This window comes from Camelus dromedarius, chromosome X (genome assembly GCF_036321535.1).
Source record: "Camelus dromedarius isolate mCamDro1 chromosome X, mCamDro1.pat, whole genome shotgun sequence".
NCBI classification, from domain to species: Eukaryota; Metazoa; Chordata; class Mammalia; order Artiodactyla; family Camelidae; genus Camelus; species Camelus dromedarius.
The window spans coordinates 102,543,234-102,559,466 of record NC_087472.1 but is presented as its reverse complement, the minus strand read 5'-3'; the positions used below and the strand labels follow the sequence as shown (position 1 = coordinate 102,559,466).

The window sequence follows — 16,233 nt, the reverse complement described above, 5'->3', positions numbered from 1 at the left end:
TGAACTTATACCCTCCCCCTTCACCTGTTGATTCTTTCTGATAATAGAAGCAGCAATGATACAGGCAAAATGGCAGCTCATCATCACACTTGGCTTATTAATAAACCCATATTCAAATGTAAACACAAGTCAAATAATGGTATCACACAAGAAAAGTCTACCTCAGAAAGAATTGAGAGGCTAGTCACTTCCCCAAAACTAACTTTCTGGCTAGCGCCGACTGTGCCGCTCAGATGAATGATAAGTATAGATCCTGCTTCCTTACCATGGACCCTGAGAAAACAAGTGTGATTCTATTTTGCAGACTGAAAAAAATTCCACATTTCCTCATCCACAAGTGAAATGGAAGAGATAGAAGGGACCCAACTCTCAGAAGGGTTTGGCAGCCTAGGGAGACAGTGGTCCAGACATGTTGCTGTTACATGATCCTGAATTCTTTCTTGCTCCATTCAAGAAATCCAACCAAACTCCAAAGACACCAGCACGGAAAGGAACCCACAGGCAGTATTTCTCTAACTCTGGCTTTCCGGTGATATTTCTGCGTATCTCCCCTCATCTTGTATGGCATCTTTGGGGTACAGAACTTCAACTCTCAGAGACACAGTGGCGAGTGTCAATGTCTGGCACTGACCTTAATAGAGCATAGATGTGCATGGAACTGATACTTTTTACTTCAATAAAATAGCAAGTCTAAGTACAAAATATAGCAACAAAAGTGACAATTAGGAATGGAGCTAGATACCTTATGGAGAAAACAAAAAAGGAATAAGTCTCTTCAGCTTCAGTCCAATCCAAATTTCAATCAAGTAAAGGTGTAGGCTGCTACCAAGCAGGTGATGACACCAGTGAAACAGTGTCACCACTCACCTGACTGCCTGCCAGTCTGGGAAACCACACCTTCACTGGGTCTTGGAGCTTTGTCCACTGTCTTTGTGTCTAGGCACAAATGAGTGTAAAACATTTACCAGCTTTGCTTAAGAGGCTTTCCCTGGCTCCCCAGTTTGCCCCAGGACCCCATTTTACACTCTCTGACAAGTCTCTTTGTCCTTATTCTTTGACACTCATAGCCCCCTGAACATATCACAACTATAATTAAATGATTATTTTCCTAATGATTTGTTTAAAGCTTACCTTCCCCCAAGAGAAGGTCAGATACAAGAAGGTAAGTTGCTTCTGTAGGGGAGGAAAACTCACCCTCTACCCTTCTAGGTTCTTGGCTAAGACTCCCTATAATAAAACAGATTAACAGGAGAAAAACAAGTTTTGTTGTTGAACTCAAGATTGTGTGCCCAACACATAGTGAGGCGAAACAAACCAAAAACATCAGGGTTTGGAGCAGAGAAAGGTTTATTGATTGAGAAGGCACTGACCAAGAAGATGGGAGATGTAGACTGGTCTCAGATCCATCTTATCGGCTGGCCTGGGTGTAAGGTTTTTAAAAGTAAAAGGGGTAAAAGAGTGCGTGATCAGCTTGTGCACAGTTCTCTGATTGGAGTGTGGTGAGGTGACAGCGTATTTCAGGAGTCAACATCATCAACCTGGTACCAACCAGTCCGAGGTCTACTGCTTGTGTTCAACATGGGTGAGGGTCTTAGTTTCTGCAGAACAACTCAAAGATACGCATCAGATTGTTATATATATCCCTTGAGGAGGAACTAGTGAGGCAGGAGAGAAGGGGGCAGGGCACAGTCATTCAAGGACACAGCAATTAACACCAAAATGGCAGAAGATTCAACTCCCAGTAGGCCTTGAGGCTCAAGATGGAGGGAGATTTGACTTCTAGTAGACCTTGAGCTTCATTATACTCATTGTAATATATTAGTATGGTAAATGACACTCCCATAGGAGCCATGACAGTTCTAAAGCTAACCATAAAAGGTCAAAGAGTGGGTGGTGGCCCAATTCCTGGGAATCCCAGCCCCTTCCCCAGGGTAGTTGGAATGGTCCTCCCACTTGTTAGCATATGAAGCTACTGATTCCATAAAAACTGGTAACACAGTGCCTCGTGGCCACTTCTCTCACTCCCTCCTCTTCGGAGACAGCCTGTACTCTGTCTATGGAGTGTGTACCTACTTTTACTTTAACCTGAGCACCCAACCCCCACACCTCATGGCCTTTCCCTCACCTTCTGAAACAGCCTACACTCTATGCAGTATGTATCTCTCTAAATAAATCTGCCTTTACTCAACTGTGGCTCGCTCTTGAATTCTTTCCTGCACGAAGCCAAGGACCCACACTTGGCGGGACACAGCCGACGCCTGGGACATGGCGCTCCTCACACCTCACATCTGTTTTTTCCTGCATCACTAGGACTCGAGTATCACTGAACTATTGTGTCTTGACTACTTTTCCTTTGTTTTTGCATTCCATCACTTCCCTAATTAGTAACTGCTTGAGTCTGCTCTTTGGAACTTAGGAAAGGCCTAGGAGACTAAAGCCTTTTTCTACAAACAAGAAACAGGGGACACAGAAAGGCTTCTGTGCCTGGGAGAGCCCAGCATGGTCCTTCTTGGTTTCAGTTTAATAACATGTATACCTGCTGTATCTATGGGAGACCCAAGAAAACTGAGCAACTCTTCTAAATAGACCAAGCCACTACCTTCAGTACCATCTCCAGCTAAAGAGAAAAGAAGATGCTGCGGAGGAACCAGTCACGGAAGGTTACCAGGCAAAGCACAGCAATCAAGGGTGAGATCGTTGGACAGATTTAAGTTGCTGCCTTCTCCACTGATCGGAGTTTCCAGAGATTTAGAGTCATCCTTCTCTCCCTGGTACAGAGAAGGAGACACCTTTACAAATGGAGGTTTCCTTTATAAATGTAAATGTCTCTTACAAAGGCCAACTTGTATTCAGTTGTCAGGGCTTTTCTTATATCTGTTGTTTCTTAAAAATAAAAATAATCAGCCTAAAATAATCCTTAATATCAAAGAGACATATTTGAGGGACAAATTCTGCTCCCCTTTACTTCCCCCAGCACCTGACACCACGTGTGGCTCATGCCAGGGGCTCAAAGATACATGTGTTGAATGAATGATTTATAATAACTTTCCATGTGTTCACAGCCACAGCTGCCCCACTAACCTACGCAGCCAAGCTACCATTCCAAGTTCAACGGGGGTCCCCAAAAAAGAAAATCTCATGTAGGAGCAACAAAGAGGCTGATTTATTGCTACTGAAGGGCCCTTCCTTCCAGTCCTACTTACACACATTATTAGCCCAAAGCGTAAGCACTCTGTTACAAGTGACTTTAGAAATCATAATCATTACAATTGAAAACTCTCATTTAAGCCCGACTACCCCACTGTGCAGTTAAAGTATCCCCTCTGTGCTTCCGTACCTCTCTCTGTAAGGCCTATTTCAGCTTTTAACCTACCTTGTGGGCTTTTCATTTGGAGCCTCCTGTGATCTTCAAGCTGTAATTTTCACAAGTGGAGCCATAAAGCTCTTTAATATTTTTGTTTACCAGAATTGTTCATTTCACTTCTGCATGTGTTTGGCAGATGAATTTTCTGTAGTGTTTCACAAAATAATGCTTTACAGCATTAAGAGAAACAAGTTAAAAGGCCAAAGACAATGACAAGAAAATTAACTGACCAGCTAAAATATTTAAATTAGTATCAGAAGACTCAAATGTAACCCACAACTAAGTCATCTCAAACACATTCAACAGGGAAATCAGGAAGCCCACTGGATCACAATTTTGTACGACAGGGCCAGGACAGGGGCAGGTGAGGGAGGTGCAGGGCTGAATCCTGGCTTTATTTTAAAATTCGTTATTTTGCTCACTGTGGGTTTTTTTCAAATGAATTTTGACTTTTAAAAATACTATATTAAAATACTACTGATGCTTCCTCCAAAAATCATAAGTCTCATATGACCCAGCCATTCCACTCCTGGGTATAACGGTTCACCAAAAGAATTAAAACAGATATTCAAATATTCGCACATATATGCTCAAAGCAGCACTATTCACAATAACGAAAAGGCAGAAACAAGCCAAATATCCATCAATGGATGAATAAATAAAATAAATTGTGTTTCCATGAAATTCTATTCAGCCATAAAAAAGAATGAACTGACACAGGCTCCAACATGGATAAACCTGGAAAACATCAAGCTCAGTGAGAGAAGCCAGACACAAAAGGCCACCTACTGTATGATTCCACTGATAGGAAATGTCCAGAATAGGAATACCCATAGAAACAGAAAGGAGACTAGAGGTTGCAGGAGGGGGGTGGTGCTGGGAAGAGGGAAGAATGGAGAGTGACTGCTAATGGGTGTGGGGATTTATTTTGGAGTGATGGAAATGTTTTGGAATTAGATAGAGGTGGTGGTTACACAACACTGTGAATGTACCTAATGCCACTGAACTGTACACTTTAAAATGGTTAATTCTATGGTTTGTGAATTTCACCTCAATTAAATATATATATATATATTTATATATATAAAACCAATCTTAAAAAAATAAAAATTAAAAAAAAAATCTTGATTCCTCAGTTTTTTTAATGCCCACTTAAATTCTTTGCCCGAGGCCAGGGTCTCACCTGCCATCCCCAGTCTTAGACCTGTTTCATCTTACTTTTAAGTAGAAATAAACAGAGTAAGAAACTGAAATAAGCTTGGGCTACTCACAAATCTGTGGCTGAGTTTAGGTAACAGAATGACTCATTTTTGACTCAAAATAAGTTCTCACTTGTGCCTGCCAGCCTTCCCATCTAGCCCAGAGAAGGTTTAGTTACCTGGATCCTTGGCCACCACCTGGACATCACCATCCACTGGACAAAACATGAACACACTTTCTGCCCATAAGGTTGTTGGGAAAACTTTAATCAGCTAAAGAAATTTGTGAGAACTAAAGGCTACTTCTGGAGAAAAAAGAAAACCACCCCTTTGATTCTGGTTCAGGAAGTGGTATTATTAGATTTCGCTCGAGGCTATACATCCCATGTTTGGTGGAGAAGAAAGTGATTCTATAAGAGTGTGCTGATTTCTTCAGAGAGTTCTTCGTCTTGCCTTTAGTTATTTCAGAGCTTTAAAAAAAAAAAAAAGAATACAAGTATTGGCAACATCAGAAGTTGAAATAATATAAAGAAAAAAAAGAACAACAACAATAAAAAAGAAGTTGAATAACAGAAGTCTTGAAGGTACCCCCAACTCATCTTTGCACCTTTTCAGTTTTATCCTAAAGATCTCCATGTCTGAGGCAAATCTAAACAGACACAGATGTGCTTTCCCTGGGGCCCCTTAAGTGAACCAGGAGGAGAGCCCATGTAGGAGCAAATTTTCCAAAAGCTGCTGTCCCTACTCGAGAGCAAGGACAGTTTAAGGCCTGCCCCACCCCTAGGGTTGTCCAGGCAGCATCTGCCTCTGAGCATGAATGGAGTAAAGCCATCCAGCCTGTTGTCTCCATTAATAAAATCTCAAGGAGCCGTGGGAAAAATAAGCTGCCCTTGGAAGCCAAGTCAGTCTCTGGCATATCCCCACAAAGAAAGAAAGTGCCTTTTTTTTTAATTGAAGTATAGTTGATTTACAATGTTGTGTTAGTTTCTGGTGTACAGCATAGTGATTCAGTTATACATATATATTATTTTCCATTATAGGTTATTATAAGCTATTGAATATAGTTCCCTGTGCTATACAGTGGAACCTTGTTGTTTATCTATTTTATATATAGTAGCGTGTATCCCTCCCCCATCCCCTTTCCCCTTGGGTAACAGTAAGTTTGTAAGAAAACACTTATTTTAAACAAACCCAAGGAAATCTGCTTTTCCTTGAGTGACCTAGACCAGGGGTCAGCAAACTGGGTTTGGAAATAAAGTTTTATTGGTACACAGCCCTGCCCGTTTATTACGTATTGCCTGAGACTGCTCTCTGGCTCCAAAGGCAGTGAGGTTGTTGCAACAGAGACTACAAGGCTGACAACACTGACAATAGCCACTATCTGGCCCTTTACAGAACAAGTTTGTTGAGCCTTCACCTAGACTATTACAACTCTGAGCACTACAGCCTCCACGTATCCATTTATAGGTGCACGGATCTATTTCTTATGGCCTCAGGTGCATTCCTAACTGCAAGCTTTCTTGGGTGCATTCCAGATCCCCAAAAGCATGATCGGCTGGCAAGTCTGTCCTGCTAACTGCACTAAACAGGAGCATCCCGGGCCGGCAGATCCTGCGAGACAAGTTCTGCAATGCTCCCTTCTACACCAAGACAACAGCCTTTCTGTAAAACAAACAAGAACATAAAGATTCCATCTTACCCTCTCAGGCAGTGCTGGTTATTCCAAGTCATGTATCAGTTTCAGTTTATTTCCAACTCAGCTATCCTTGGCTCTGAAAAGCTATCATCACTGGCATCGCTGTATCTGTCACTAGAGCAAAGGAGGAACTAATTAAGCAAAGTGTAAAAAAACTCTGGACAATTATTCTATTTACAGTCCCAAACACTTTCCATAATTAAGCCCCACTCCGAGAAAATACTAAGGAATAATCTATTACCACTTCCTAGTCACTACAGGAAGACGTTAGTCCAACCACACACAACGGTCTCCTGTTGTCAGAGGAACTGGTAACTGGCTTTTATCTTAAATTGGAAGTACCTTATTCAGAAAATTTATAAAAGCATGTCCATTTAGATTGAAATTTATAATTTTCTGAAGACCACTAATATAGGTCAACAGCATAAAAGTTTTCCATTCCAACAAACATTCTCATAGGTCCAAGGGTTTGAGATATAATTTGCACAATTATGCTGTTTTCAAATTAGAAACTTTATGTGACGCTCCAACTACCTTGAGCTACATGCAGTATTCAATGTAGGACTGATTATTGACATAGATGCTGCCATGTTGGGTTCCTATAGAAATTACACCATCTCCATGAGACAGGTCTGCAACTGTACTTTCACTCCAAGCCATAGGCTCAGTTTGGGGTTCCTCTTGCTCGGTTCCAAGTAACTCAGCAGGTTGATCAACTCCTCAAGAGTTCTACTGATCTATAAAGACGACACTGCCAGGGAGTGTTTTATGCCTGACCCATTCCTAACCTTGGTCAAGTTTTTACTGATTTATAGAATAGAAGTCTAAATTCCGTAAGAGGTGAAATCCACTTTTTTTTTTTAAAGGGAGGAGAGGGAACAACTGGAGAAATCCTATGCTGACAGGTTAGAAAAGAAAGATTTACTCTAAACATAGTGAGCAAGTATCAATAAACACATAAACAAAATCCTAACAATCTTGGTCTCCTCCCTGACTTTTGGACAAAACACTGGAAAGGGTAGAGGGTGGGGCTACAGTATGGAGAAGAGACAGAAAAAAATTAAGAACTGGCAAAAAACGGGAGGAGGATACAGCTCAGTGGTAGAACGTGTGCTTAGCATGTATGAGGTCCTAGTTCAATCCCCAGTACCTCTATTTTTAAAAAACTAATTAATTAATTAATTAATTAAACCTAATTACCCCTCAAAAAACAAAACAAACAAAGAATTGGCAGAAAAGACAAGATGTGTTAGATAAACACATAAATCAACATAACATTAAAACTAATCAAGTAGAAGATACCTCCTAGTTAGATTTTAATTCAGAAAAATCACTCCTACTGTTACAAATGGGTTTCCAATAAAGAAAACACAGGAATAACTGAAGAATGTTTTTTTTTTAAAAAAAAACAGCCCCCTAAAGTTGATATATCCTTATATAACCATGCATTCTCACTACACAAACACAGAGTCCTTCCCAATTCTACAGAACAAAGGGGTACATGGAAGGTGCACTCAACTCCTTCTGTGAGAAGAAGTGAAGGCCAAGGATGTTCAGGTGACATAGAACACAGCATGTTCAAGGTGGAGCCAGAATCCTATCCTGAGAATCTAGGAAAAAGTAGTGACAATACCTATGACCTCACCAAAATGTTATGAGGGCCAAAGGAGAATGCATAAATGTGCTCTGAAACTATATACAAACATGAGCTGTTACTGTTTATGGGGGTTACATCTTTACAACATGCTACCTCTCCAAAGTCATGGAAATATAAAGAAGCCGTGAAAGCTGCCAAGGGCATGATTTTCAGAATTGTTTCTGGTACCAAGAGTAACTCCCTACCCACATGAGCAAGTGGACTTGGGTGGGTCCGTTTAAGCTAATGGTTGTCATATCCTGTCTGACGACTGTCAGCCCCCAACTCTGCCAACACATCAAAATAGCACAGGCTGAAACTAACAAAGGGAGGTTCCAGGGCAAGCGACTGGGTTCGCTAATTTTCTGTCCTATGTGTTCAGGGGCGAAGGTAAGACAATCAAATAAATCACCATACCTCAAGAACAGCATTCTCAACATAGGCATGGCTGCTAAATTTGCTGCTTTTTATGGCATTTATGTGCCAGCAAAAAACAAGTGCTAGAAATAAAATGTGGATCATCATCCACGTGTGGTACAGCAGTGGCTCCTGCACAGCCAATAAAATGTGGCACTACTCTGTGCCACATCAGACTTAGGGGTTCACTTTTGTTTCACACAGTACAGACTTAAGTCATAAGATTTACTTATTTGGGCATATTTTTAGTTAATTTGAGGTATCTCAGCTCTATCTTAAGACTACCTTGTCTTTTTGAATAATCTCTGTACACACACACACACAAATACTTCTTAGTCGAGAGGGTTATTAGATATTAGGGTCTCATACATTAAACTTTATGAAATGCCACACGATACAGATCCATTTATGGGTGTCTTGTTACATTTGAGGAGCAGAAAGTTTTAAACTTGCACTGTCCAATATGGTAGCCAGTGGCCACACTAGCTATCTAAATTTAAAATTCCATTCCCCACACATTCACACTGAGCCACACTTCAAGTCCTCCATAGCCATATGTGGCTGGTACTACCCCACTGGACAGTGCAGATGACAGAACATTTCCATCATTGCAGAAAGTTCTACTGGATAGCACTGGTTTAAAAAGAAATTAATAATGATGCAAAAAAAATCATAATCACCATGCAGTGGTTCTCCTTGTTACTCCCTAAGAAAGGCCTTTTTTTTTTTTTTTTTTAAGGTCTGGCTATCTACAGTCAATTAAAATCACAGCAAATATCTCTCATGCTATCATGTGCCCCCTAAATAATGGAAGCACTCTTTTTTTTTTTTAAGTTTTTTACTGCACTATTCCTTACAAGATAAAATCACCAGTAGCAATGCATGGGAATCACAATCCTTACAACACTGGCTTGACTTACAAGACTTGACTGCAATGGTCTACCTGTGGTTCTTTGACAAACAAAAGGCTTGTCATAGTCAAGTCTGTTTGTCAAAGATTCCTGGTTCCTAATAAATTCCCACTATGAGAAAACATGTTCCAAGACACCAGGGCAAGGGTACAGTAATGCCTCATGGAGCCCACCTTCTATGCTGTCCCAAGGCAGATGTTAAACCATTTCTTCTCTATTAACAGAAAGAGGTGGTTGGAATCTTAAAAACTGTAATGGCATACTTATGATTCCCAGCATGTGTAAGTTCCTACAATACTTTATATTGAAATCCATTTCATGAGGGAAAAGCATGTTTCAAAACAGGTTGCCATGCACAGTTTCCCCCAAAGCACTGTTACTGCTACACTTACTTCCTTCTCACAGAGCCCCTGGAAGTCATAAAACATAAGAGCAATGGAATAAAAACTTAGTACGCTTTGAATGAGTTTTGCATTGAATAGTAAGTGGGAGAACGCGACCCTGGCAGGGCATTCAAAGCACAGTAGTCTATATGACTATTAACTCTGTTCCTGGCTGATACCACATCATCAGCAGGCAGTGAACCACGATCAATAAAGAGAACCTTTTAAGCAACATTTAATCCCTGAGGGAAGGTGTACTCAAATGGGTTTATCGCCAGTGCTTTACCAGAAAAAGTCTCAAGGTATGATGTTGCAGTCAAACAATAATGGTAGGGGAGCAGTCTTAAAAGATATTTCAAAGAACTGTCAAAAAAGAAAGCAAAAAAAGAATCTTTTTTTCCAGTTCACTTTTGCTTGAAATGTAACAAAACAGGGAGAGTAGTATTTTTATATCAGTTGAAAGCTGACAAAGCACCATCACAACTGTTCCTCACAGCAACCCTACAGGAGGAAGATCCTGAGGTTTAGGAGTGGGGGAACCTAGAAAAAATTACCCCCTATGGAACAGACCCAGAAAATAAACCCATAGCACCTGCTCCACTCACCCACACTGACCTCACAGAAATAAAATATTTGCACCTTATATTGTACGAATGGTTCCTGGCAACATCAACCATGCAGCCCAAAGGTTTTTTTAAAAAAAAAAAAGGCAAGGTGATTCCAAGTTTAAAACACTGCTGGAAAATGCATGTCAGATTCACTCAGGAGAAAAAGAGTATCTCACTCTCCTAGTCAAAGAGAAAGAGCTACCCAGTGGGATAAGGATGACTTAAAGGGAGAAATGGACACTCTTTATCAACAGCGGAGAGGCCACTCCCACTTCCAATGCCCACCGTCAATAATGATTTGGTGAACCGGCATCCTAACAGGCTACAGATTGGCAGTCCCCTGTCACTAAGCACTTTAGGAATGTGTATCAGGAGCCAAGGGAGCTCTGAGAGCCGAAGCAAAGGCATTAAACCCTCTGGGGAAGTTCAGGGACTGCAAGCTGTTCCATATGGATTTGTGTGCATTTTATCCTGTAAGTCAGGGGAAGCCATTTAGAGTTTTAAGCTCAAACTAGGAAGACCTTTCACCATTCTGCCGGCAGAAGATGGATTGAGAAGACGAGAGCTAGCGCCATAGACACCAGGCAGGAGGCTTTGCAAGAGACGACGGCGATGGGAACTAAGGTGAAATTAACAATGATAACAACACAAGAATTCCCATTTAATTTCCTACCACAGACCAGGCGCTGTGCTACATGCTTTACATTTAGTATAAAACGTAATCTTTAGAAATTAACACAACATTGTAAATCGGCTATACTTCAATTAAAAAAAAAAGTAATCTTCATTACTACCATGTGAAGTGGGTACTATTCCTACCCCTTTTTACAAAGACACTGATGCACAGAAGAGTGAGGGTGCAGCCAGCTGGGAAATGAAAGAGCTGGGTTGAACTCAGCAGGTCCTGCCTCCAGAGCCCATGCACTGAAGCCCAGGCACACTCCCTTCAGCCTGGCAGAAGACAGAGGGAGGGCAGGTGGATTCCAACATCATAATTCTCCACGACCTGCTGACTATGGAAGATGAGGAGGCATGGAGAGGAATCTGAGCTCACTCGTGGGAGTTCAGTCAGGTGTGTGGATGAAATGGATGGTGGTACCACTACTAGGAAGATGTTTATCTTGATGTTAGTCATAATCCTGAGAGCCTGGGAGTGCTCCTGGGGTGCGGCCATCAAAGAGAGACAAGCTGTAAGGCTTATTTCCTACACCGTGGGGGCTGAGCACTTGCACATCTGTGTCCTTTCTTAGCTGGAGGTCTGTATCTGAGGATTCCCTAGAAGAATGTCAATAGATGGAGGGCTTCTGGGATATGAACACCAAGAAATGATGTTCAAATTGCTATGTGTGTACAGTTTTCCAGGAAGTGAGCCCCCCACTTTCATCACATTCTCAGAAGGTGATTTGTCAGCCCCAAAATGTAGAGAACCATTATAACTACACAGTAAGTCCCCCAGGACAGGGCATGTATTCTTATTCGACTAGTTCTTAATTCTCTTATGCCCAGCACCATAGCGAGGATGGAGTGAGCGTTAGGACATGTGGCACGTTGAGTGAATGATGAAGTATACCGTCATTAAACACCATGAGTATCATGCAACTTGAAAAAATGCGTATAAGGTGTTAAGGTCAAAAGACAGGCTTCTGTAATTAAGAAAGACTCTGGCAATGCTTTGAGAACATAAGACTATACTGTTTTCCATGACCTTTCATCGAATGGCTTTGGCATCCACTGATGACCCTTATTTGACTCAGTGATTATATTGGGGGTTGCTTCTACATTTTTTTAATTGGCCTTTATGTTTTTCCTGAGTAGCACTATGGAATTTTTGTAAGAAATGTAGTATGTTATAATCCAATGCTGTAATTATTCTTTTTCCTGTTCAAACTGTGCAAAATGAGGCCAGCAGGAACCCTTTCAAGTGTGTTCCTTTGATCTTATACAAACCTCCCCCTTGGTTTTTGAACTCTTTCTTCCTTTAAGTCCAGCAATATATTCCAATCTCATCTTGTACTTTTCCTGCCCTAGACCTGGAACCAGCTATTTCTTCCAGGAACCCTAGTTCACTTTGGGGGGGTGGTATTTTAGAAACCAAAATAGAGAAAAATGTTTCTTTACAAAAGAGACATCCAGATAGTCACTACTCTACCCACATGATAAACTCAACATCATCCACCGAGTGACAAGAGAGAGGGAATGTTACATGCCTTATGTGCCTCCTGACAGGTCCTCATAAAGTACACAACAGCCCCAGTGAACAATTCTTCCAAAAATGTCTAACCTGATTCTAATTGTGAGAAAACAATCAGATGAATTCACATTCTGGTCATTGCTACAAGATGACTGGCCTGGACTCTTCATAAAAGTCAGTGTTATAAAGAACTGAAAAAGACAGAATGATTTACCCAGATTAAAAGAAACTAAGGAAACAGAACCAAATGAACCTAAAATTGAGCACTGATTACATTTTTTTAATTTAAAAAAAGGTAAAGAGACATTTGGGGACAGATGGAGAAATTTAAATATGGACAGGATATTAAACAATGTCATTGACTTAATGGTAATTTTCTTAAGTGTGATCATGAGACTCTAGTTATGTGAGAAAATGTCTTCCATTTTAGGAAATGCATGATAAAGTATTTGGAGGGAAATACTATGATGTTTGCAACTTACAAGTGATTCAGAAATAAATTTATACAGAGAGAAAGAGAGAGAAGTAAATGTGCTAAAAGGGCAACAATTGATGAATCTAGGTGAAAGTGTCCAAGTTTGCACTACAGTATTCTTTCCTCTTTTCTATAGGCTTGGACGTCTTCAAAACAAAAGAACTGAGTACAACAAGGTCCTACTGTGTAGCAATATCTTGTAATACCCTATAATGAAAAAGAATCTGAAAAGGAATATATATATATGTGTAACTGAATGGCTATGCTGTACACCAGAAAACAACACAACATTGTAAACCAATTATACTTCAATCAATCAATTAAAGAATTGTGAAAAAATACACACACGCACATACTCACTATTATGATTACAACCATGAAATGAGTCATATATGGATATACACTAAAGATGGGAAAGAAAGACTCAAAAGCAAGCACAATGACTGTCAGACTTATAGGTTTACAGATGCTTTCCTCTATTTTCCAAATTTTCTGTAATGCTACAGCTAGAAGTCAACAGAAAACAAAATCTTCTCAGGTTGGAAGTCAGCAGGTCACTTAGAAGGAAAAGTCCAATAGTCACAGAAGGGAGACCAGGGATGATGGCAAAGGACATGGGTGCCTTCACTCCCTGACTGCTGCTGAGATTCAAAGAGAAAAGTGAAGCAGGAAAGGTGAGCTCAAAGGAGAGAACGGACGGCGATCCCAGGAGCACACAAGCGATCAGGAATGGAAGGCACTGACTCCGGGTCTGTACTTCCTTTAAGGACCCTCTGATTAGAGAGGACTCTCAACTTTTGAGTTTGGTCTGAAACAGCCAAATGAATACAGCGCATCTTGGAGAAACTTCCTTCCTGCTGTTTCTCCACCAGCCTGCTTCCTGTTTCACTACAAAAAGACAATTTTTCTGCACAAGAGATAGTATGTGTTGGATGGAGACATGGAATCCAGGATTCTAAAATCTAGAATAAAATGCTACTCACATGTCTTAAGATTCCAGTTTTATACTTTAAAAACACGTTTCCCCAAAAAGCCGCATTTTTGTGAACTGCTGACTGAACCCCATTTAGGGTCTTGCTTCCTGACATAGAACAAGCACTAACTAAGCAGGAGAGTTCGACTCGGACCCACAGAAGGGCATGATAGATGTCAGCATCACAAAAACTGGACATCTTTCCCAAGCTCAGTGTGGAGTGATTGCTCCTCAGAGCCTTGAGGGTCTGCCCAGAGACAACAGGGGCTGAAAAACAACCTAGGAACTTTAGACTCCCACACCACTTCTCTTTCTAGTTGCTTAAAAATGGAATTCTGGACAGAGAGCACGTGCTTTGTTTCTAGATACTGAGGAACTCACAATTACAAGAACCTTTGGATATTCTGTTTAGCATAAATCTCCTAAAATTCTTCACTACATTTACATGAAGCAGTCTCATTCCATGACATTATATGCCAGCCAAACCATACAAATCTGTGGTTACCGTTTATACATGGGACAAATTCTATTTAGACACCAGGGGAGAGATATCAGCAAATAATTACAATGATTTATTTAATGGACCATAATTTCCCATTGGATTTCTTTATTCTAAAAATGTTTATTAGACTTGCGCAAAAGAGTTAACACAGCAGGCCTGAGGCTGCTATCTTTAGAAGGGCCTGCCTGCAGGGGAACTTAGCTAGCTTGCAGAATGTTTTCTCCATTACTAACTGATAAGGTTATTTCGTTGGGCCTAGGCTCTTTGTACAAGCAATGTGATTTATGGTGAATGCTGTTCTCCTTTTGAGAGCCTGGAATTTGGGTGGTTGCTACGCAGAGAAGGCCCATGTGACAAGCCCCCTAAAGAAACCCTAAACTCTGAGTGTCACACGGGCTTCTCTGGGCATAAACATCACACACTGCACTTTTACTGCTGGGGGGGAGGACGAGCTCTGTGACCTTTCTCAGGAAGGAGAGAGCATAAGAAACCTGCAGACAGACTTCTCCATACCCTAGTTATTCCTCTTCCCCTTACTGACCCAGCTGGGTTTGCCTACGGTGTCACCGAAATCAATTCTAGCCGAGTACAACTGTATTCTGATTCCTTCCAGTGAATCACCAAATGTGTGGGCAGTCTTGGGGGACCCCTAAAACAAGACTTAGTTTAATTTGGCAAGTACTTTTGAGTAGCTTACAAAAACATAAAAAATTCTATCCTAACGCTATTATGCCTCTTGAACAGACCACTACAAATCTAAAACCCAGTGGACTGGTCTTCGTAACGGCTGCCATCCGATATATACCAGAGTAGCTGAGAGGTTAGCTCACCAGCTCTAGAGCCCAAAATAATATTCTTACTGCAACTTCCCAGACACTAAGACAAACGTTCTCCACAGGGCAGAATGCAAAGGTTACAGCCCAGGTACATTTGCTCAAAGCCAAGGAATTTTTCATTGTGGGTTTTAAAAAGACATCGGCTGTACACGTGCTGTCCATTTAAATATTATTAGCCCAGAAATTCTAGGAAAGGAAGTCATTATTCTAGTGTTCATATTTCTTGCCACACTGTTGAGGATTGAATACAAACAGTAATCTTGTTTGATCGACATACAGTCCCAACTCAGCTCACATTAGAGCCGGGCCATCAAAGCAGTTATTTGCTTTTCGGTGGTCACTGACCACCGAAAAGGCAGGGACAAGCCGGCAAGGTTCTCCTGGAAGCCCAGTGTCTGCTGCTGGATTAAGTCATGAGCAACCACTCCCTGAGAGGTGTCAAGATCAGACTATACTATATCCTCCCCTGCTACCTACATTCATTACTTTAATAGGTAGTAAAGAACGGCTGCATACTAGGGAGCCAGGGAAACAAAGATAAATCACATGCTGGCTGCTCTTAAGGAACACTCCATTTCAGGGCTAATGCACAGGGATTCTCTGACTAGCCTGGAAGCCAGCTACTCTGGAATTCCAATACTAGCATCAGAGTTTTGTTAAGAGGTCTTTCCTTTCTAAGACATACTGTGTCTTGCTCAGGAGTTGCTAGCAAGCAGTCACTTTTCTCAGAAACTACTGGTGAGTTTTACCCATAGACCACCAGCCCCCAGGTGGAAAGTGGCACACTGCCCAGCACACAGACACCATTCACATACTACTTGATATTTGCAAACAACCAGGTAGTCATGCATGAATTATTATGAATGAATTATTTCTCTCAGCCATCTAACTTGTTCCACTGTCATCCTCCTTTCATGTGTGAGCACCCAAAATAACGGAGACAATAAAGTGGCAGGAAGGGTCAGCACATACATCCGACATGGCACCAGATTGGAATGTCCCTGCCGTGTAAGCTGCGCAGCCTCAGAACACAAGAAGCTCA

The 16,233-nt window shown here is 41.2% G+C and overlaps 1 protein-coding gene across 3 annotated transcripts in view; it reads right to left on the bottom strand.

The window, feature by feature from the left end:
• Positions 1-4,809: 4,809 nt before the first annotated feature.
• CTPS2 (CTP synthase 2) overlaps positions 4,810-16,233 on the bottom strand; it is a 95,864-nt gene continuing 84,440 nt past the window's right edge. For all 3 annotated transcript variants that reach the window (XM_031445831.2, XM_031445830.2, XM_064483379.1), the window contains 2 exons: positions 6,263-6,373; positions 4,810-5,033 (listed from right to left, as the gene is read on the bottom strand). In XM_031445831.2, coding sequence (XP_031301691.1) covers positions 6,304-6,373 — 70 coding nt within the window. In that variant the 3' untranslated portion in view covers positions 4,810-5,033; positions 6,263-6,303. The remainder of the gene's footprint in view (positions 5,034-6,262; positions 6,374-16,233) is intronic.